This window comes from Salmo salar, chromosome 04, assembly GCF_965601325.2.
Source record: "Salmo salar chromosome 04, fSalSal1, whole genome shotgun sequence".
Lineage (NCBI taxonomy): Eukaryota > Metazoa > Chordata > Actinopteri > Salmoniformes > Salmonidae > Salmo > Salmo salar.
In genome coordinates, this window is record NC_138294.1 from 93573747 (window position 1) to 93595766 (window position 22020).

The window sequence follows — 22020 nt, forward strand, 5'->3', positions numbered from 1 at the left end:
CCTGTCAGTTTGAGCCGTCTCTCCTTGTCATGTAACGACAACACCTACAGACGCGAGACCAGGAATATAAAAAACGGACACACGACGTGATAAACAGTCAGTACCCATCTGTGATGAGGTAGACTACCTCTGTCTGCTATTACAGTCACTCTGTTCCATATCTAGCCAGTAATTCATTTCCCCTTCAGAGACTTCTAGTCATTAGCTACTTAAAAACATTTTGGAAAATCAATTAGTTTATTTCCCCTTTTTTTTTTTTTGCAACAACAACGTGAATAATTAAATCATGTACAACGTTATAAAAAAAAAAATCGACTAATTATTCCAACCGTGATTGATCAGAAGAAATTGGGCTGTGTGTTTTAAGAAAACGCGGTCTTACTTTACAGAGAAATTGTCGCTGAGTTTAGAGGCTACAGCTCATTCAGCAGACCGTCTCATTCAGAGCAACTCAAGGCCACATTCAAAAACAGATTTTTACACCTTGTCGGCTCGATGATTTGAACCAAGGACCTTTTGGTTACTGGCCCGACCGCTACCTGCAACCCTGTAAATAAAAAAAGATGCATTGGACTGACTGCTTTAATCATAGCACACATTGACACATACATTTTTACATTTACGTCATTTAGCAGACGCTCTTATCCAGAGCGACTTACAGTAGTGAATTCATACATTTCATACATTTTTTTTCTCCGTACTGGTCCCCCGTGGGAAACGAACCCACAACCCTGGCGTTGCAAACACCACGCTCTACCAACTGAGCCACACAGGAACCTACGTTGTTATTATTATTAAACGGCAGAAATATAACATATGTATGGATAAAACGTGACCAGTTTGAAGGAAACAGTTCTGAGCTCTGACAAAACCTCTTTATATATTATGTTACTGAAAACATCCGTTCACTATTTACCCTGAAATGAAAATCTAACTTTATATATCAGAACAATTCAACTGAGGTAATCGATCTCTCAGAGTCCTAGTCTGCTGATTGGTTTACGAGTCCAGCTCTGTTCGTCCAACCATATGCCACCATGGGCCGATTTCCCAAAACACAGATTAAGTATAGATCTACAGTAGGCGCCAGAACAGACTCCCGCAGAGGAAGAGAAAGAGAGAGAGAGAACGAACAAATCAAAAAGCACCAGGACAAAGTCTCTAGTCTTGCCTCACCAGCCTCAGGTGAGAAGAGGGTCATCATCTCCAGCCAGGACTTCCTCTTCTGGGATGAGGACCTCTGCCTCCTTACTTTCATCCACCCCCAGCAGCCCCACACTCCTGTAGGTCACAGAAAGAGCAAGAGAACGAGCCAGAGAGACGGGGAGAGATTGAGAGAGAGCGAGAGGGAGATTGAGAGAGAGGGAGACAGGGAGATTGAAAGAGAGAGAGCGAGAGGGAGACAGGGAGAGACAGAGAGCGAGAGGGAGACAGAGAGATTGAGAGAGAGACAGAGAGAGAGGGAGACAGGGAGATTGAGAGAGACAGGGAGAGAGAGAGAGCGAGACGGAGAGATTGACAGAGAGCGAGAGAGAGAAACAGGGAGTCCTGCCTCCAGTCTCACTACATCCTTTGACCTACACAGAGTCTGACATTATAAAACTGGACAGGTGAAAAGGCAGATTCCCTGTGGATTACAGTTTTCACCTATCCGGGGCTTTTAATTCAGGGCAGATGAAAAGAAAGGAGACAAGGAGGAGAAGCCTCTTAAAAGTTAGAGATGCACACTAGGTGAGTCAGCAGTGGTTCCAGACAGCCAGAGAAACTGTTGGTTTGTTTACGCGGCAGAACGGGAGAGCCAGCGCGGCGGGACGGGAGAGCCAGCGCGGCAGGACGGGAGAGCCAGCGCGGCAGGACGGGAGAGCCAGCGCGGCAGGACGGGAGAGCCAGCGCGGCAGGTCGGGAGAGCCAGCGCGGCAGGTCGGGAGAGCCAGCGCGGCAGGACGGGAGAGCCAGCGCTGCAGGACGGGAGAGCCAGCGCTGCAGGACGGGAGAGCCAGCCAGCAGGACGGGAGAGCCAGCCAGCCGGACGGGAGAGCCAGCAGGACGGGAGAGCCAGCAGGACGGGAGAGCCAGCGCGGCAGGACGGGACAGCGAGGTTAAGGTTATGAAAAGAGTTAGGCTTAGCTATAATGCTACAGTTGTCAACTGACGCGACCACTAGATGGCGCTGTCGGCCCACTCCATCCAGCCACAACCGTAACCAAAACAACAGTATCAGAACACCGGTCCAATGAAACGCCCACAAAGAAACACCCGTCCAATGAAACGCCTACAAAGAAATACCCGTCCAATGAAACGCCTACAAAGACATACCCGTCCAATGAAACGCCTACAAAGACATACCCGTCCAATGAAACGCCTACAAAGACATACCCGTCCAATGAAACGCCTACAAAGACATACCCGTCCAATGAAACGCCTACATAGACATACCCGTCCAATGAAACGCCTACATAGACATACCCGTCCAATGAAACGCCTACAAAGACATACCCGTCCAATGAAACGCCTACAAAGACATACCCGTCCAATGAAACGCCTACAAAGACATACCCGTCCAATGAAACGCCTACAAAGACATACCCGTCCAATGAAACGCCTACAAAGACATACCCGTCCAATGAAACGCCTACAAAGACATACCCGTCCAATGAAACGCCTACAAAGACATACCCGTCCAATGAAAACGCCTACAAAGACATACGCGTCCAATGAAAACGCCTACAAAGACATACGCGTCCAATGAAAACGCCTACAAAGACATACGCGTCCAATGAAAACGCCTACAAAGACATACGCGTCCAATGAAAACGCCTACAAAGACATACCCGTCCAATGAAAACGCCTACAAAGACATACGCGTCCAATGAAAACGCATACAAAGACATACCTGTGTAACCACTCACAACAGCCAGCCCTCGATAAGGAAACAGAAGCGGATATGAGTCAGTGAGTCCGTGAAGTCATGTGGTTGACTGAGTAACATGGGGCAGAAGATGGCCTTGTTGTTAAGAGAGGTGAGTCAGCAATTGCTGGGATGCCAGTTTAAAATCTTGGGTCTGACGGGGAAGAAAAAAAAAAAAAATCTGTCGGGAAGTGAGCTGGAAACAGTAGGGTTGCTGGTATGAAATCCTAGAGGACGTTGCCTACCGTTGTGTCCTTGAGCAAAGCACTTAAACCCCCCCCCCAGGGCAACTGCTCCACGGGCCTCCATTGTGGCAGCCCCCCCCCTCTCCAGCCTGTTCGTCCTTTCGGAGGGGTTGGGATTAAGAGGAAGACCAATTTCGGTTGGACCTTGTTTACAGCTGACAAATAAAGTGATCTTAAAAATCACCCAGGGAAAGGTCATGTGATACAACTCTTCATCACGTCTCCAGAATCGTCCTTCCTCTTCTAGACTGACATCATCATCATCACGTGTCCAGTATCTTCCTTCCTCTTCTAGACTATCATCATCATCACGTGTCCAGTATCGTCCTTCCTCTTCTAGACTGACATCATCATCACCACGTCTCCAGAATCGTCCTTCCTCTTCTTGACTGACATCATCATCACGTGTCCAGTATCGTCCTCTTGTTCTCTACTGGGACCTGCGTTCAGGCTGAATCTCCTGGTTCTGTAGCGTGAGGCAGCTTGATGTAAAAGTACACTCTCTGGACAGGACGCTGGTCTATCGCAGGGCCTTAATGCTGAGTGTCAAACAGAGATGCATCAGGTCTAATTTGAACAGTATTTGGTGTGACTCGGCCGGAGATCGATCTCTTAACCTTCCCATCTTAGGTTGGACACCAACCACAAGGCCACTGCTTTCAGCAGGCATGTTTTTTTTCCTTCCTATTTCAGTACAGATGAAAGAGAGGAGAGAAGTTTGAGATGCATTCTTTGTCTCACAAACACACAAGTACTCTCACACACGCACGCAGTCACATGGGATGTCTCCTGGTCTGTCCAACACCTCTCTGTCTCCCTTCCACCCCAGATGGGACGTCTCCTGGTCTGTCTCCTTCCACCCCAGATGGGACGTCTCCTGGTCTGTCTCCCTTCCACCCCAGATGGGACGTCTCCTGGTCTGTCTCCCTTCCACCCCAGATGGGACGTCTCCTGGTCTGTCTCCCTTCCACCCCAGATGGGACGTCTCCTGGTCTGTCTCCCTTCCACCCCAGATGGGACGTCTCCTGGTCTGTCTCCCTTCCACCCCAGATGGGACGTCTCCTGGTCTGTCTCCTTCCACCCCAGATGGGACGTCTCCTGGTCTGTCTCCTTCCACCCCAGATGGGACGTCTCCTGGTCTGTCTCCTTCCACCCCAGATGGGACGTCTCCTGGTCTGTCTCCTTCCACCCCAGATGGGACGTCTCCTGGTCTGTCTCCTTCCACCCCAGATGGGACGTCTCCTGGTCTGTCTCCTTCCACCCCAGATGGGACGTCTCCTGGTCTGTCTCCTTCCACCCCAGATGGGACGTCTCCTGGTCTGTCTCCTTCCACCCCAGATGGGACGTCTCCTGGTCTGTCTCCTTCCACCCCAGATGGGACGTCTCCTGGTCTGTCTCCCTTCCACCCCAGATGGGACGTCTCCTGGTCTGTCTCCTTCCACCCCAGATGGGACGTCTCCTGGTCTGTCTCCCTTCCACCCCAGATGGGACGTCTCCTGGTCTGTCTCCTTCCACCCGAGATGGGACGTCTCCTGGTCTGTCTCCCTCCCACCCCAGATGGGACGTCTCCTGGTCTGTCTCCCTTCCACCCCAGATGGGACGTCTCCTGGTCTGTCTCCCTCCCACCCCAGATGGGACGTCTCCTGGTCTGTCTCCCTCCCACCCCAGATGGGACGTCTCCTGGTCTGTCTCCCTCCCACCCCAGATGGGACGTCTCCTGGTCTGTCTCCCTTCCACCCCAGATGGGACGTCTCCTGGTCTGTCTCCCTTCCACCCCAGATGGGACGTCTCCTGGTCTGTCTCCCTTCCACCCCAGATGGGACGTCTCCTGGTCTGTCTCCCTTCCACCCCAGATGGGACGTCTCCTGGTCTGTCTCCCTTCCACCCCAGATGGGACGTCTCCTGGTCTGTCTCCCTTCCACCCCAGATGGGACGTCTCCTGGTCTGTCTCCCTTCCACCCCAGATGGGACGTCTCCTGGTCTGTCTCCTTGTCTGTCTCCTTCCACCCCAGATGGGACGTCTCCTGGTCTGTCTCCCTTCCACCCCAGATGGGACGTCTCCTGGTCTGTCTCCCTTCCACCCCAGATGGGTCTGTCTCCTGGTCTGTCTCCCTTCCACCCCAGATGGGACGTCTCCTGGTCTGTCTCCCTTCCACCCCAGATGGGACGTCTCCTGGTCTGTCTCCCTTCCACCCCAGATGGGACGTCTCCTGGTCTGTCTCCCTTCCACCCCAGATGGGACGTCTCCTGGTCTGTCTCCCTTCCACCCCAGATGGGACGTCTCCTGGTCTGTCTCCCTTCCACCCCAGATGGGACGTCTCCTGGTCTGTCTCCCTTCCACCCCAGATGGGACGTCTCCTGGTCTGTCTCCCTTCCACCCCAGATGGGACGTCTCCTGGTCTGTCTCCCTTCCACCCCAGATGGGACGTCTCCTGGTCTGTCTCCCTTCCACCCCAGATGGGACGTCTCCTGGTCTGTCTCCCTTCCACCCCAGATGGGACGTCTCCTGGTCTGTCTCCCTTCCACCCCAGATGGGACGTCTCCTGGTCTGTCTCCCTTCCACCCCAGATGGGACGTCTCCTGGTCTGTCTCCCTTCCACCCCAGATGGGACGTCTCCTGGTCTGTCTCCCTTCCACCCCAGATGGGACGTCTCCTGGTCTGTCTCCCTTCCACCCCAGATGGGACGTCTCCTGGTCTGTCTCCCTTCCACCCCAGATGGGACGTCTCCTGGTCTGTCTCCCTTCCACCCCAGATGGGACGTCTCCTGCGTCTGTCTCCCTTCCACCCCAGATGGGACGTCTCCTGGTCTGTCTCCCTTCCACCCCAGATGGGACGTCTCCTGGTCTGTCTCCCTTCCACCCCAGATGGGACGTCTCCTGGTCTGTCTCCCTTCCACCCCAGATGGGACGTCTCCTGGTCTGTCTCCTTGTCTGTCTCCTTCCACCCCAGATGGGACGTCTCCTGGTCTGTCTCCCTTCCACCCCAGATGGGGCGTCTCCTGGTCTGTCTCCCTTCCACCCCAGATGGGACGTCTCCTGGTCTGTCTCCCTTCCACCCCAGATGGGACGTCTCCTGGTCTGTCTCCCTTCCACCCCAGATGGGACGTCTCCTGGTCTGTCTCCCTTCCACCCCAGATGGGACGTCTCCTGGTCTGTCTCCTTCCACCCCAGATGGGACGTCTCCTGGTCTGTCTCCTTCCACCCCAGATGGGACGTCTCCTGGTCTGTCTCCTTGTCTGTCTCCTTCCACCCCAGATGGGACGTCTCCTGGTCTGTCTCCCTTCACCCCAGATGGGACGTCTCCTGGTCTGTCTCCTTGTCTGTCTCCTTCCACCCCAGATGGGACGTCTCCTGGTCTGTCTCCCTTCCACCCCAGATGGGACGTCTCCTGGTCTGTCTCCTTCCACCCCAGATGGGACGTCTCCTGGTCTGTCTCCCTTCCACCCCAGATGGGACGTCTCCTGGTCTGTCTCCTTCCACCCCAGATGGAGAAGGGCAATATCGGCGGTTGTGATGGATTGAGGCACAGCCCAGTAAAAACAGATACATTTTGATGGAGATGTTTCTATGACGTTAACTTGATTTCCACTTGGGAATGTAAATTGTAGGCCAAGAGTTAAGGTCCCAATTTAATAACATCAAACCTTTGCCACAACGGACAAAATCTTTGTTGGCCCGTGGACTGATATCACACTGCAGATATTCACCTCCTTTTCACACCCAGGAGTAGTCACACTGGGTCGTAGGGAGGAGACTACGTAGAGTACTCACACCGGGTCGTAGGGATGAGACTACGTAGAGTACTCACACCGGGTCGTAGGGATGAGACTACGTAGAGTACTCACACTGGGTCGTAGGGAGGAGACTACGTAGAGTACTCACACCGGGTCGTAGGACAATGTAGAGTACTCACACTGGGTCGTAGGGACGAGACTACGTAGAGTACTCACACTGGGTCATAGGACAATGTAGAGTACTCACACTGGGTCGTAGGGAGGAGACTAAGTAGAGTACTCACACTGGTATATTATTAGTAGTATATTATTAGTAGTGTATATTAGTAGTATATTATTAGTAGTGTATATTACTCACACTAGCAGGGCCAAGGGGATGACAGAGTCGTCGTAGTAGTAGGAAGTATATTAGATGTATATTATTAGTAGTATATAATACTCACACTAGCAGGGCCAATGGGATGACACAGAGTCCAGCAGACAACAGGAAGCAGAATCCAGGGTACCAGGTTACGGTGGCAGCGTAGAGACTACTGAACACAGATATCGCCACACTGCTGTTCACACTGTCCAGGCAAGCCAAGCACGCAAACAATGCTCCTACACGAGAGAGCGAGAGAGAGAGAGAGCGAGAGAGAATACACGGTCAGGTAAATTGGTTCAAAACCACATACCGTAGGTTAAGCATCACTGCCCCGCAGAAGTGCTGAAAAAGTTCCTACATGACAACACTTCAGCCTAATGTTGACAGAAAGAGTCTCCATGACAACACTGCAGCCTAACGTTGAGACAGAAAGAGTCTCCATGACAACACTTCAGCCTAACGTTGAGACGGTCTCCATGACAACACTGCAGCCTAACGTTGAGACAGAAAGAGCAGGGTACATCTCCTGTTATCTAGGTCCAGGACAGAAGGGTTGCTTTGCATTCCACATCGTTTCGTCAAGTGTCCCTGTAGGAGAGGACGGCTTTGAAAAGAAGAGCACTTCAGACATGGCTCTCTGGTCGGAGAAGGGTCCTACTCCGTGGTCTAGAACGTTCTCCGTTTAAAAACAAACCACGGGTCAGGAATGGACAAACACAGGCGCAGACACATGGCAACATGATGACATATACACATGGATTTAGTACTGTATATATCTGGTAGTGGTGGAGTAGGGGCCTGAGGGCACACAGTATGATGTGAAATATGTTAATGTATTGTAACTTTAAATTGTATAACTAACTTAATTTTGCTGGACCCCAGGAAGAGTAGCTGCTGCCTTGGCAGGAACTAATGGGGATCCATAATAAACCCCAGGAAGAGTAGCTGCTGCCTGGGCAGGAACTAATGGGGATCCATAATAAACCCCAGGAAGAGTAGCTGCTGCCTGGGCAGGAACTAATGGGGATCCATAATAAACCCCAGGAAGAGTAGCTGCTGCCTGGGCAGGAACTAATGGGGATCCATAATAAACCCCAGGAAGAGTAGCTGCTGCCTTGGCAGGAACTAATGGGGATCCATAATAAACCCCAGGAAGAGTAGCTGCTGCCTTGGCAGGAACTAATGGGGATCCATAATAAACCCCAGGAAGAGTAGCTGCTGCCTGGGCAGGAACTAATGGGGATCCATAATAAACCCCAGGAAGAGTAGCTGCTGCCTGGGCAGGAACTAATGGGGATCCATAATAAACCCTAATGGGGATCCATAATAAACCCCAGGAAGAGTAGCTGCTGCCTTGGCAGGAACTAATGGGGATCCATAATAAACCCCAGGAAGAGTAGCTGCTGCCTGGGCAGGAACTAATGGGGATCCATAATAAACCCCAGGAAGAGTAGCTGCTGCCTGGGCAGGAACTAATGGGGATCCATAATAAACCCCAGGAAGAGTAGCTGCTGCCTGGGCAGGAACTAATGGGGATCCATAATAAACCCCAGGAAGAGTAGCTGCTGCCTTGGCAGGAACTAATGGGGATCCATAATAAACCCCAGGAAGAGTAGCTGCTGCCTTGGCAGGAAGTAATGGGGATCCATAATAAACCCCGGGAAGAGTAGCTGCTGCCTTGGCAGGAACTAATGGGGATCCATAATAAACCCCAGGAAGAGTAGCTGCTGCCTTGGCAGGAACTAATGGGGATCCATAATAAACCCCAGGAAGAGTAGCTGCTGCCTTGACAGGAACTAATGGGGATCCATAATAAACCCCAGGAAGAGTAGCTGCTGCCTTGGCAGGAACTAATGGGGATCCATAATAAACCCCGGGAAGAGTAGCTGCTGCCTTGACAGGAACTAATGGGGATCCATAATAAACCCCGGGAAGAGTAGCCGCTGCTTTGGCAGGAACTAATGGGGATCCATAATAAACCCCATGAAGAGTAGCCGCTGCCTTGGCAGGAACTAATGGGGATCCATAATAAACCCCGGGAAGAGTAGCTGCTGCTTTGGCAGGAACTAATGGGGATCCATAATAAACCCCGGGAAGAGTAGCTGCTGAAAGGCACGGAAATAAGTCTAAATAAATCTGTATGTTTCATTCTCAATAATTTTATTAACGGATGTGCTTTGTTAAATCGGGTTTTAAAGCATTAGTTTAGTCAAAGAAACTGAACTTAAAAACTCACCCTGCTCGGTCTTTGACACGATCTTCGACATCATGGATCTCAACACGGGGAATGGCATGATGGCCAGAAGCATTGGAAGCCTGACTGAGAAGAACAAACAGGACAGATTTACTTGTAGGTTTCATTTCCTGAATTGTAACTTGTTAGTTTTAATTGTTTATAACATTGTATGATTGTTTTGTTGTTGATTTTAAGTAATATTGTTGCTCAAACATATTGTTCATTTGTTGTAATATTTCCTCTTTGGCAACAGTGGAAACCATGGCAAACCCTCCATTCATGTCAATAATTTATTGAATTGAATTCAGAGGGACAGAGAGAGAGAGGGACAGAGAGAGAGAGGGACAGAGAGAGAGAGGGACAGAGAGAGAGAGGGACAGAGAGAGAGAGGGACAGAGAGAGAGAGGGACAGAGAGAGAGAGGGACAGAGCCAGGGACAGAGCCAGGGACAGAGAGGGCTTACATCACATTATTGACTCACTAGGTTCTCCATCCATATCTGAACAGCATCAGGTGATGTCATTTTTGTTTGTTGTCCCTTTTGGAAAGGAGCTAGATCGAGACCTGACTGACAGAACTATTGGCTAAACCTTTGCGGTAATTCACGTTTTACAAAGATCATTGAAATCTAGTTGTTGTATTATGATGTAATGTCTATCTGAATGTGTGTCTTAACGTCATGAAATCAGATTTCACAGCCGTAATCAAATAAAACAGCCTCAGAACGTTACCAAGTAAATCGTCCTATTCAGGCTGCGCATCATTCAGTTCAGTGTGTCAAATCCGGACCTCTGGTAGTCTCTATGGGGGTACCACAGGGTTCAATTCTCGGGCCAACTCTTTTCTCTGTATGCATCAATGATGTCGCTCTCGCTGTAGGTGATTCCTTGATCCACCTCTATGCAGACGACACCATTCTGTATACATCTGGCCCTTCTTTGGACACTGTGTTAACAAACCTCCAGACGAGCTTCAATGCCATACAACTCTCCTTCCGTGGCCTCCAACTGCTCTTAAATACAAGTAAAACTAAATGCACGCTCTTCAACCGATCGCTGCCTGCACCTGCCCGCCTGTCCAGCATCATAACTCTGGACGGTTCTGACTTAGAATATGTGGACAACTATAAATACCTAGGTGTCTGGTTAGACTGTAAACTCTCCTTCCAGACTCACATTAAACATCTCCAATCCAATATTAAATCTAGAGTCGGCTTCCTATTTCGCAACAAAGCATCCTTCACTCATGCTGCCAAACATACCCTCGTAAAACTGACCATCCTACCGATCCTCGACTTCGGCGATGTCATTTACTAAATAGCCTCCAACACTCTACTCAGCAAACTGGATGCAGTCTATCACAGGGCCATCCGTTTTGTCACCAAAGCCCCATATACTACCCACCACTGCGACCTGTACGCTCTCGTTGGCTGGCATTCGCTTCATACTCGTCGCCAAACCCACTGGCTCCAGGTCATCTATAAGCCTCATCTCAGTTCACTGGTCACCATAGCAACACCCGCTCGTAGCACACGCTCCAGCTGGTATATCTCACTGGTCACCATAGCAACACCCACTGGTCATCCCCAAAGCCAACACCCACCCCGTGGAGACCCTCCCCCTGACCCATCAGTATCCTGTGGGTTAAACTGGGAGCGGTACCATCCAACCAATAAAACCTCACACCAGTATGTGGTGATGTCCAGCTCTCCATAGCCCAAATATCTCCTATAGTCAACCCTTTAAACAATGCCCAAGACGCTGCCAGACCCCTGGCTGGTTCACCGCTAGGTAACCCTTACCCCTGCTGCTATATGGCCTCCACAATCCAATGGGAGAGACACTGCTTAACCATGACTTACAGGAAGGGTGTACAGGCAACATGTTGAGTTCTCCAACAAGTTTAGCCGAGCCCAAAGCCATGAGCAGCGAGGTTCTGTAGGAGAGGTTTTTCAGATCCACTAACTCCAGAGGCTCAAAAGGTGGCCGCACACAGTGCCTCCAAAACCAGCACCAAGACCCACGTGGGCGCAATAGGTTCTAGAAACCGGCCCTGACAAGACGTACACCTTTCAGGAACCACGTCCCCCAGGACGCCCCGGTGAGGCTGCGTCAACTCTACCATAACATGCTGAGATCGCAGCCAGGTAGACTTTTAACGTGGAGAATGTGCGTCCCAGTTCGATAAAGGACTCCATTTGTTTCTACTGGAGTTAATCTTGGCACCTATACGGCCGCCTCAGAGAGGGATTGAGGGAGCCCTGGAGACTGGAGGGATTGAGGGGGCCCTGGAGACTGGAGGGATTGAGGGGGCCCTGGAGACTGGAGGGATTGAGGGGGCCCTGGAGACTGGAGGGATTGAGGGGGCCCTGGAGACTGGATGGTAGCAATAACATTCAGAGGTAAACCTCTAGCCATCAGATTGTCCCTGTCAGTAGCCAGGCCCATAGGAATATCTAGCATCGCGTGCCAAACCTGCCCGTGTGCCTGGGACAACAGGTTCCTGCACAGCGGCGGTCAACAGGTCCCTGCACAGCGGGGTCAAAGGGTCCCTGCCAATGGGAGAAGCCACGAGTCCATGCCTATTAGACAAATGATCCCCACGAATAAACGCTGCTGTGTCACTGGGGAGCCACAAGAATCAACGGTAATCCCTCCCGGGGCGCATGCCACCGTGGGCTGAACCAGAACCACCGCCGGAAACATGTATAGGAGGGTCCGGTGCCACTGGCGCGCCAGAGGGTCTGTTCCCATCCAAGCGCTTTGCTAGCACCCAGCGCTGGAACAGCCGCAGCAATTATAGTCCCAGGAGAACGACCCCTATCATAGAAGACCTCATCCCCAGTAGAACCAGGAACTGTCAAAATCGTACTGTGCGTGTAACAGTGTAGGTTCCGTCCCTCTCTTCGCCCCAACCTGGGCTCGAACCAGGGACCCTCTGCACACAACTGACACCCCACGAAGCATCGTTACCCATCGCGCCACAAAAGCCGCGGCCCTTGCAACGCAAGGGGCAACCCTACTTCAGGTCTCAGAGCGAGTGACGTCACTGATTGAAATGCTATTAGCGCGCACCACCGCTAACTAACTAGCCATTTCACATCGGTTACACCACCGCTAACTAACTAGCCATTTCACATCGGTTACATGCGCACCAACAAAAATTGGGTCAAGCAGAGCTGGAACCCAGACACCTGTCAGAGGATAGAATGTTACCCATGTGAATACCCTCCTTAGTCCTGACCATGTGAATAGCCTCCTTATTCCCAACCATGTTACCATGTGAATACCCTCCTTAGTCCTGACCATGTGAATACCCTCCTTAGTCCTGACCATGTGAATACCCTCCTTAGTCCTGACCATGTGAATACCCTCCTTAGTCCCGACCATGTGAATACCCTCCTTAGTCCCGACCATGTGAATACCCTCCTTAGTCCCGACCATGTGAATACCCTCCTTAGTCCTGACCATGTGAATACCCTCCTTAGTCCTGACCATGTGAATACCCTCCTTAGTCCTGACCATGTGAATACCCTCCTTAGTCCTGACCATGTGAATACCCTCCTTAGTCCCGACCATGTGAATACCCTCCTTAGTCCCGACCATGTGAATACCCTACTTAGTCCCGACCATGTGAATACCCTCCTTAGTCCTGACCATGTGAATACCCTCCTTAGTCCCGACCATGTGAATACCCTCCTTAGTCCCGACCATGTGAATACCCTCCTTAGTCCTGACCATGTTACCATGTGAATACCCTCCTTAGTCCTGACCATGTTACCATGTGAATACCCTCCTTATTCCTTACCCAGGAACATCATGAGCGTAGTCTTGGCGAAGGCCACCAGGGTCATACCCGCCATGACACTCAGTATCCCCATGAGAATGATGACGACGTCGGGCACGCCGCAGCGAGAGAACACCGTCACGCCCACGAAGCTGGTCAGGAACACCGTCATGGACAGCGCAGAGCCGTAGCCAATCAGGATCTCGTTCCAGCACAGCGGCTGGTTGAGCTCGTACAGCGTGATCATGGAGAGCCCGCCCATGTTGGCGAAGGAGAAAGAGCCGAAGAGGAGCAGGAGAAGGATCAGGAGGACTTGGCGCCTCCTGCTGGCCCCTGCAAACAGCTGGTAGACCCCGTAGGCCAGCTGACGCATGGCGGTGCGACGCAGGGAGCCGTCCAGGGGGTCGTCTGGAGGTCGTTGGAGCGTCTCCTCCAGGATGAAGACGGCGTAGAGCAGGTTGAAACACAGGAACAGAGCAGAGGTGAAGAAGGGCCAGTTGAAGCCTGCTGCTCGGAGGAAGTATCCCGTAGAGAGAGAGGCCACTCCAGACAGCAGGCCGATCACCATGTCCACCCCGGCCATACGCAGGGTCTTCTGCTGTCCGTCCTCACACAGGTCAGCGATGTAGGAGAAACAGCCACCCAGGAAGGTCCCCGAGCCCCCGAACAGGGCGCTGACGAACGACGCAACGATGAGGAGGTAGAGGTTAAGCTCGAAGAAGGAGACTGCCAGGAAGGACAGCGCGTAGAACAGAGAGCCAATCAGAGGCAGGATGATGGTGATCTTGCGTCCGCGCTGGTCGCTGTAGGCGACGAGGATGAAGGTGACGGCCAGAGAGGGGATCATGGAGAAGAGCTCGGTGTAGAGGGAGAAGAGAGACGCCGCCTTCTGGACCTCCTGGTGTAAACAGAAAACAACAAGGTAAACAAGTTATTAACGTTACCTCTGCTGAAAACACAATCAGTTAAACACACGGGGTAATGGATAATGTCACTGATGGATGGGAGAAAACAGACGGAACTGTAACATATTACAGGCAGACAGTTCCACACAGAACACACAGAACACACTCTTCCCAGGCAGACAGTTCCACACAGAACACACTCTTCCCAGGCAGACAGAACACACCTCTTCCCAGGCAGACAGAACACACCTCTTCCCAGGCAGACAGAACACACCTCTTCCCAGGCAGACAGAACACACCTCTTCCCAGGCAGACAGAACACACTCTTCCCAGGCAGACAGAACACACTCTTCCCAGGCAGACAGAACACACTCTTCCCAGGCAGACAGAACACACTCTTCCCAGGCAGACAGAACACACTCTTCCCAGGCAGACAGAACACACTCTTCCCAGGCAGACAGAACACACTCTTCCCAGGCAGACAGAACACACTCTTCCCAGGCAGACAGAACACACTCTTCCCAGGCAGACAGAACACACTCTTCCCAGGCAGACAGAACACACTCTTCCCAGGCAGACAGAACACACTCTTCCCAGGCAGACAGAACACACTCTTCCCAGGCAGACAGAACACACTCTTCCCAGGCAGACAGAACACACTCTTCCCAGGCAGACAGAACACACTCTTCCCAGGCAGACAGACCACACTCTTCCCAGGCAGACAGACCACACTCTTCCCAGGCAGACAGACCACACCTCTTCCCAGGCAGACAGAACACACTCTTCCCAGGCAGACAGAACACACTCTTCCCAGGCAGACAGAACACACTCTTCCCAGGCAGACAGAACACACTCTTCCCAGGCAGACAGAACACACTCTTCCCAGGCAGACAGAACACACCTCTTCCCAGGCAGACAGAACACACCTCTTCCCAGGCAGACAGTTCCACACAGAACACACTCTTCCCAGGCAGACAGTTCCACACCTCTTCCCAGGCAGACAGTTCCACACAGAACACACTCTTCCCAGGCAGACAGAACACACTCTTCCCAGGCAGACAGAACACACAGAACACGCTTCACAGGCAGACAGAACACACACTATCCATCCACAGAGGTTGACTGCAGACTATTATATGGCCATGATGAAAAAGAGGAAGTACACAAAGTGAAAAGGAGAAATGTGGCAATGCTCTGCTCTGTTATAGGTCAGTTTGACAGCTCTACATGGAAATAGAATGTTATTTATGTCAATCTAGGTTTCAAGCCGGAGGAAGCTAACCCTTGCCTAACCCACAACAGGTGTAGGCTACAGGTGGTTCCTTGCCTTTCAGAAATCGAGAACAAGCAGGCATCTCCTGAACAAGTAATGAATCAGTCTCCTGTCAACCAGCTACTGTAACCTCCTAGTCGGTTACAAAATAAAATGTAAATTTCATCAGCCAGTGATTGTCAAGCAAATAACAGTCGGTCTCACGGTAATTGACCGTTAATTAACAAACATATTTATCATCTCCTGGCTTCCACACACAGACTACAAACCACTGATACAGACCTGTGGAACATCTACATTTTAAAAAGTAAAATAAATCCAATATAATATAGTCTACAGCACCACAATAAATCCATTATTTATTTTAGACAGGTCTAAAGAAACATGATATGAAGAAAATGTAGTCTATTTCAGAAGAACAGAATAGCATAACTCTGAGTTGTCCTGATGTTAGGCCCTGATGTGGCTGTGGGCGACACTAGTTCATTTAGCAGGTCCTGATGTGGCTGTGGGCGATACTAGTTCATTTAGCAGGTCCTGATGTGGCTGTGGGGCGACACTAGTTCATTTAGCAGGTCCTGATCTGGCTGTGGGGCTACACTAGTTCATTTAGCAGGTCCTGATGTGGCTGTGGGCTACACTAGTTCATTTAGCAGGTCCTGATGTGGCTGTGGGGCGACACTAGTTCATTTAGCAGGTCCTGATGTGGCTGTGGGCTACACTAGTTCATTTAGCAGGTCCTGATGTGGCTGTGGGGCGACACTAGTTCATTTACCAGGTCCTGATGTCGCTGTGGGCTACACTAGTTCATTTAGCAGGTCCTGATGTGGCTGTGGGGCTACACTAGTTCATTTAGCAGGTCCTGATGTGGCTGTGGGCGACACTAGTTCATTTAGCAGGTCCTGATCTGGCTGTGGGGCGACACTAGTTCATTTAGCAGGTCCTGATGTGGCTGTGGGCTACACTAGTTCATTTAGCAGGTCCTGATGTGGCTGTGGGGCTACACTAGTTCATTTAGCAGGTCCTGATCTGGCTGTGGGGCGACACTAGTTCATTTAGCAGGCCCTGATGTGGCTGTGGGCGACACTAGTTCATTTAGCAGATAAGATTTGTTTAGAATTCCGTGGTATTATTTTATATTATAGTACGAAAAATACAATTGAACAAAGCTGAATAAAATAGAAAGGATATTTTCCTCCAAAACGATTTGAGGAAGTGAGCATGAGGCTAGTCTGTGTTGAGCGGTTAACAAAGAAATAACTGTTCCTATATGATTAATTTTAGCGTTATTAAATGTAACTTTAGTTGTTCTACAAATGCTGTATGTGTTGATGTTTAATACATTGTAAGGCTGCATGATGAGACTCAGATGATGATTTGAAAAAGTCGCTGGAAAGGCATGAGCTCTGCTTTTTTTTTGTGCGCAGGCTGTACACACTTCAGTCTCTCTCTGACAATTTGACAAGCATTTGATAATGCCTCGAATTTCCCGGCAGCATCCCATTCGTGGCCGTAAAGAAATCCCACCCCCCCCCCCAAAAAAAAAAAAAATCTATGCCCTTTGCGGCCAGTGGCCGTTGTACCCTTCTCCCTGAGTGCTGCCTGCGCCGAAGCACCGCTCACTCACACAGCTCTCCGTCACGTGATCGTGTCTTTCTCACAGGCTACAAGTGAAGACAGACACGTCGAGGAAGCAACAGCGTGTGTCTTTATTCCGTGGTGCATATTAAATAAAAGGTGAAATATATATATATATTTTTTTAAATAAATATTGAAGATATTGGAAGAACTGTCCACATTTACTTTATGTCAGCCAACAAGATGAGTAGGTCTAACGAACAGCAAAAGCACTAGCCTATGTCAATCTACTACCCCCCCCCCATAGTACAACAGTTCACCTAGTCTATGCGAGAAATAAATATTCCAAAAAGTCTGGGACAGTTGTGGGATGTTATTATGGGATGCGATAGATCCCAAATGAATACAACCACTAGAATAAAAAAATCAAATAAAAATATATTTTTTTACGCAATGTGGCTGACGCGACAGATCAGAACGTTTAGCTTAAAATGTTGATAAACTATTAGTCTATTTATTCACATTATAAGCGCAGCAATGCACACATGGTAGTAGGATATAAGCATGAATGTTCCATTTGCAGGAAAAACAACATTATCAAAAGTGACCACAAATGCAATTGTGCATGTAATGATTTTATTATTTAAAAAAAAAAAAAAAAAGTGCTTTTTTTTCTTGCGCAATTGCCTATAGAAATGTTGAGCAACATGAGATCTCATGAAGTGTTTGATTAGATTTTCCATTACATTTATGTCAGAGTGATCAGAGGGACAATAGAGTGCCGAGTACCAGCCCTAGTTACAATTACAGTGACCTGCTACTATAAAAAGGCCTAAAAAGCCTGCTTCATACACTAATGTATAGGATTCAGTATGTCGCTAAAGAATCATAGGGTCTTACCCCATTACAAAAATGTACCAGCCGTGGGGACTAAGATTTTAGGTGCCTGGTTTTCCTTAGTACTCAGCTTATAGTGTGGAAACAGTAGGCTATATTATATATTTATCTATCAGGGTAGACACGATCACGTGATGGAGATATTATATATATATATTTCTCAACTAGGAATGTTTCTCCTGCATAGTGAGACCGACATAGTAACGGGTCTTCTAGCACTGTCAGTAGACGTCATCGAGATACATGTTATTGATAAATGTAGACAGTAGACATGTTATTGAGAAATGTAGACATGTTATTGAGAAATGTAGACAGTGCTCAAGAAATGACAGTCCACAGTTACTTTTTCAAAAATGATTTGAATCTATACACTAAATATACATTTGATTACAGTCTGCAATGACAAGTAAAACAAAACAAGAGTAAATGTAGTTGTGTTGGTGAGGGTTTCTACAGTAACTAACCTCATGGTGGAGACAGGGTAGGTTGTGGTGTCAGAGAGGGGTAGGATGTGGTGTCAGAGACAGGGTAGGATGTGGTGTCAGAGACAGGGTAGGTTTCTACAGTAACTAACCTCGTGGCTGCTGGTGTTGGAGGGATCGCAGCGTGATGTGGTGTCAGAGACAGGGTAGGATGTGTTGTCAGAGACAGGGTAGGATAGGTGTTGTCAGAGACAGGGTAGGATGTGGTGTTGTCAGAGACAGGGTAGGGTGTGGTGGTGTCAGCAACAGGGCAGGGTGGGGTGTCAGCAACAGGGCAGGGTGGGGTGTCAGCAACAGGGCAGGGTGGGGTGTCAGCAACAGGGTAGGGTTTGTTACAGGGTAGGATGTGGTGTAAGAGACAGGGTATGATGTGGTGTCAGAGGCAGGGTAGGGTATGTTACAGGGTGGGATGTGGTGTCAGAGACAGGGTAGGATATGTTGTCAGAGACAGGGTAGGTTTCTACAGTAACTAACCTCATGGCTGCTGGTGTTGGAGGGATCGCAGCGTGATGTGTTGTCAGAGACAGGGTAGGTGCTGTTGGTTAGCTCCTGCCATAGCCTCCTGTAGACATACTGCGGTACCAGAGGATAGACCAGGAAATTGGCGAAAGCATAGAAGGCTACCAGTGGCTCTATCAGAAATAACCCCTTCATTCTTCCCAGGGGAGATTGGACACAAAGACAGATTCCTGGAAGACAAGGTAGGAGGGTTCAGTGGACATACAGATCCTTGAGAGGGGAGAGGACAAACAGACAGATTCCTTGAAGACAAGGTAGGAGAGTTCAGTGGACATACAGATCCTTGAGACGGGAGAGGACACTACAGACAGATCCCTCAATGATCGGATCTGCATAGCTATCCACTGAGCTCTCCTACCTTGTCTTCCAGGGGAGTGGACAGAGATCCCTGGGAGGGGAGTGGACTAGAGGTCGACCGATTAGTCGACATGGCCGATTAATTAGGGCCGATTTCAAGTTTTCATAACAATCGGTAATCGGCATTTTTGGACGGTGATTATAGACAATTACATTGCACTCCACGAGGAGACTGAGTGCAGCAAGGAGCCAAGGTAAGTTGCTAGCTAGCATTAAACTTCTTAACATAATCACTATGGATCCCCATTAGCTGCTGCCTTGGCAGGAACTACTCTTCCTGGGGTTTATTATGGATCCCCGTGCCAAGGCAGCAGCTACTCTTCCTGGGGTTTATTATGGATCCCCCCTGCCAAGGCAGCAGCTACTCTTCCTGGGGTTTATTATGGTTCCCCCCTGCCAAGGGAGCAGCTACTCTTCCTGGGGTTTATTATGGATCCCCATTAGTTCCTGTCAAGGCAGCAGCTACTCTTCCTGGGGTTTATTATGGATCCCCATTAGTTCCTGCCAAGGCAGCAGCTACTCTTCCTGGGTTCCAACCACATTAATAACCTCTCTGGGACATCTGGGACGCTAGCGTCCCACCCGCGGTACACACTATCAACAGCCAGTGAAATAGCAGGGCGGCAAATTCAAAACAACAAAAATCTCATAATTCAAATTTCTCAAGCATACAAGTATTATACAGCATTTTAAAGATACGATTCTCCTTAATCTAACCACAGTGTCCGATTTCAAAAAGGCTTTACAGCGAAAGCATAACATTAGATTATGTTAGGACAGCGCCGAGACAAGAAAAACCACAGCCATTTTCCAAGCAAGGAGAGGTGTCACAAAAACCAGAAATACAGCTAAAATTAATCACTAACCTTTGATGATCTTCATCAGATGACATTCCTAGGACATTATGTTACAAAATACATGTATGTTTTGATCGATAAAGTTCATATTTATATCCATAAACCCCATTTTACATTGGTGCGTGATGTTCAGAAAATGTATTCCCACCAAAACCACCGGTGAATGAGCACATCAATTTACAAAAATACTCATCATAAACGTTTATAAACTTTACAACAGTTATTGAAAGAAATTTAAATATACTACTCCTTAATGCAACCACTGTGTCAGATTTTAAAATAGCTTTTCGGCGAAAGTACATTTTTCAATATTCCGAGTACAGAGCTCAGCCATCAAAGCAAGCAATACAGTTACCCGCCAAGTTCTGGAGTCAACTAAACTCAGAATTAGTATTATAAATCTTCCCTTACCTTTGCCGATCTTCGTCGGAATGCACTACCAGGACTCCCACAAGAAATGTTATTTTTGTTCGAAATACTCCATATTTATGTCCAAATACCTCCGTTTTGTTCGCGCGTTCAGATCACTAATCCAAAGGCATAACGCGAGAGCGCAGAACCAGAGACGAAAAGTCAAATAGTTCCATTACCGCTCGTAGAAACATGTCAAACGATGTTTATAATCAATCCTTAGGGTCTTTTTAACATAAAACGTCGATAATATTCCAACTGGACAATAGCATATTCATTATAGAGGAAAAAGAAGGAGCGGCGCGCCAAGCGTGCCCGCGCATAAACAACTCACTGGTCCCAGGCAGTCCACTGATTGACTGAGCTCCTATTTTCTGCCCAGTAACAGGAGAAGGATGAAACATGTTTCTAAAAGGCTGTTGAAAGCCAATGGAAGCCCTGAGGAAGTGCAAAATGACCCCACAGACACTGTAGTTTGAATAGGGATTAGATAGAAAAACTACAAGTCACTTCCTGGTTGGATTTTTTCCTCAGGTTTTTGCCTGCCATATGAGTTATGTTATACTCACAGAAACTTAGAGTGCTGTCTATCCAAATCGACTAATAATATGCATATCCTACCTTCTGGGCCCGAGAAGCAGGCAGATTAATTTGGGCACGCCTTTCATCCGGACGTCAAAAATACTGCCCCCTATCCTAGAGAAGTTAAGGTACATCACACAAAAAAACTAACTGAATCAGTACATCATTACACCACTACAGATCTACAACACAAAATGTGTAATATCACTATTCAATAATGTGGAATAGAGTTCCATGTAATCATGACTCTGTGTAGTACTGTGCGTTTCCCGGAGTCTGTTCTGGACTAGGGACTGTAAAGAGATCTCTGGAGGCATGTCTTGTTGGGTACGCTTAGTGTCTTAGTGAGCTGTTTGCTGTTATGATGTGTCAAGATTAGCTGACACAAACAGGAACTGACGAGATGTAGCCTGCTACTATAAAAAAAAAAAAAAAAAGTGAGTAAAGTGTAACCATGCCAACACTTTGCTCACTGACTGACCAAGTTCATAGGATAAAGTAGGATAAATGTAATGTAAATTATTAAGAACATGCAACAACAACAAAAAAAATAAGTCAATTTCTCACCTTTTAGTTTGTCATTTGGTTCAGAGTAAGTATGTTAAACCGCCTTTCCCACTGGTCCTGGATGTTCAGACCATTTCTGCGGACATCTGTTGAGAGTTTGGTGATATTTACCACTTATGAAAGGTTTAATTTCCTGTGTTCAGCCCCCTCTGCCCTGTGATTGGATAGCACTCAGTGGAGTACCGTGAGGCTTGTTTCGCACACAGCACAACATTTACACAGTCACTGACAGCCTTCTTCCTTTTTCTGTTTTCCTACACATCTAATTGTTTTTTTTTTATTATTATTTAATTAGTATTAAATCTGAATTATTTAACCA

At 48.8% G+C, this 22020-nt stretch overlaps 1 protein-coding gene across 1 annotated transcript; it reads right to left on the reverse strand.

Annotated features, from left to right (window-relative positions):
* Window positions 1–260: 260 nt before the first annotated feature.
* LOC106604045 (lysosomal proton-coupled steroid conjugate and bile acid symporter SLC46A3) lies at window positions 261–21790 on the reverse strand. Its single transcript, XM_014198386.3, has 7 exons — window positions 21702–21790; window positions 18883–19097; window positions 13295–14171; window positions 9488–9571; window positions 7331–7487; window positions 1177–1281; window positions 261–547 (listed from the first exon to the last, which is right to left on the reverse strand). Exons 2-6 carry the CDS (start codon window positions 19060–19062, stop codon window positions 1182–1184), a joined length of 1398 nt encoding a protein of 465 aa, XP_014053861.1. The 5' UTR covers window positions 19063–19097; window positions 21702–21790; the 3' UTR covers window positions 261–547; window positions 1177–1181.
* Between the last annotated feature and the right edge of the window lie 230 nt (window positions 21791–22020).

Excerpts from the sequence above, each read along its gene's own strand:
- LOC106604045 (XM_014198386.3), bottom strand. The coding sequence starts at position 19,062 with ATGAAGGGGTTATTTCTGATAGAGCCACTGGTAGCCTTCTATGCTTTC. Across the intron at positions 14,172-18,882 it reads CCAACACCAGCAGCCATGAG|GAGGTCCAGAAGGCGGCGTC; the intron begins GTTAGTTACTGT and ends TGTTTACACCAG. Across the intron at positions 7,488-9,487 it reads CGTGTCAAAGACCGAGCAGG|GAGCATTGTTTGCGTGCTTG; the intron begins GTGAGTTTTTAA and ends TCTCTCGTGTAG.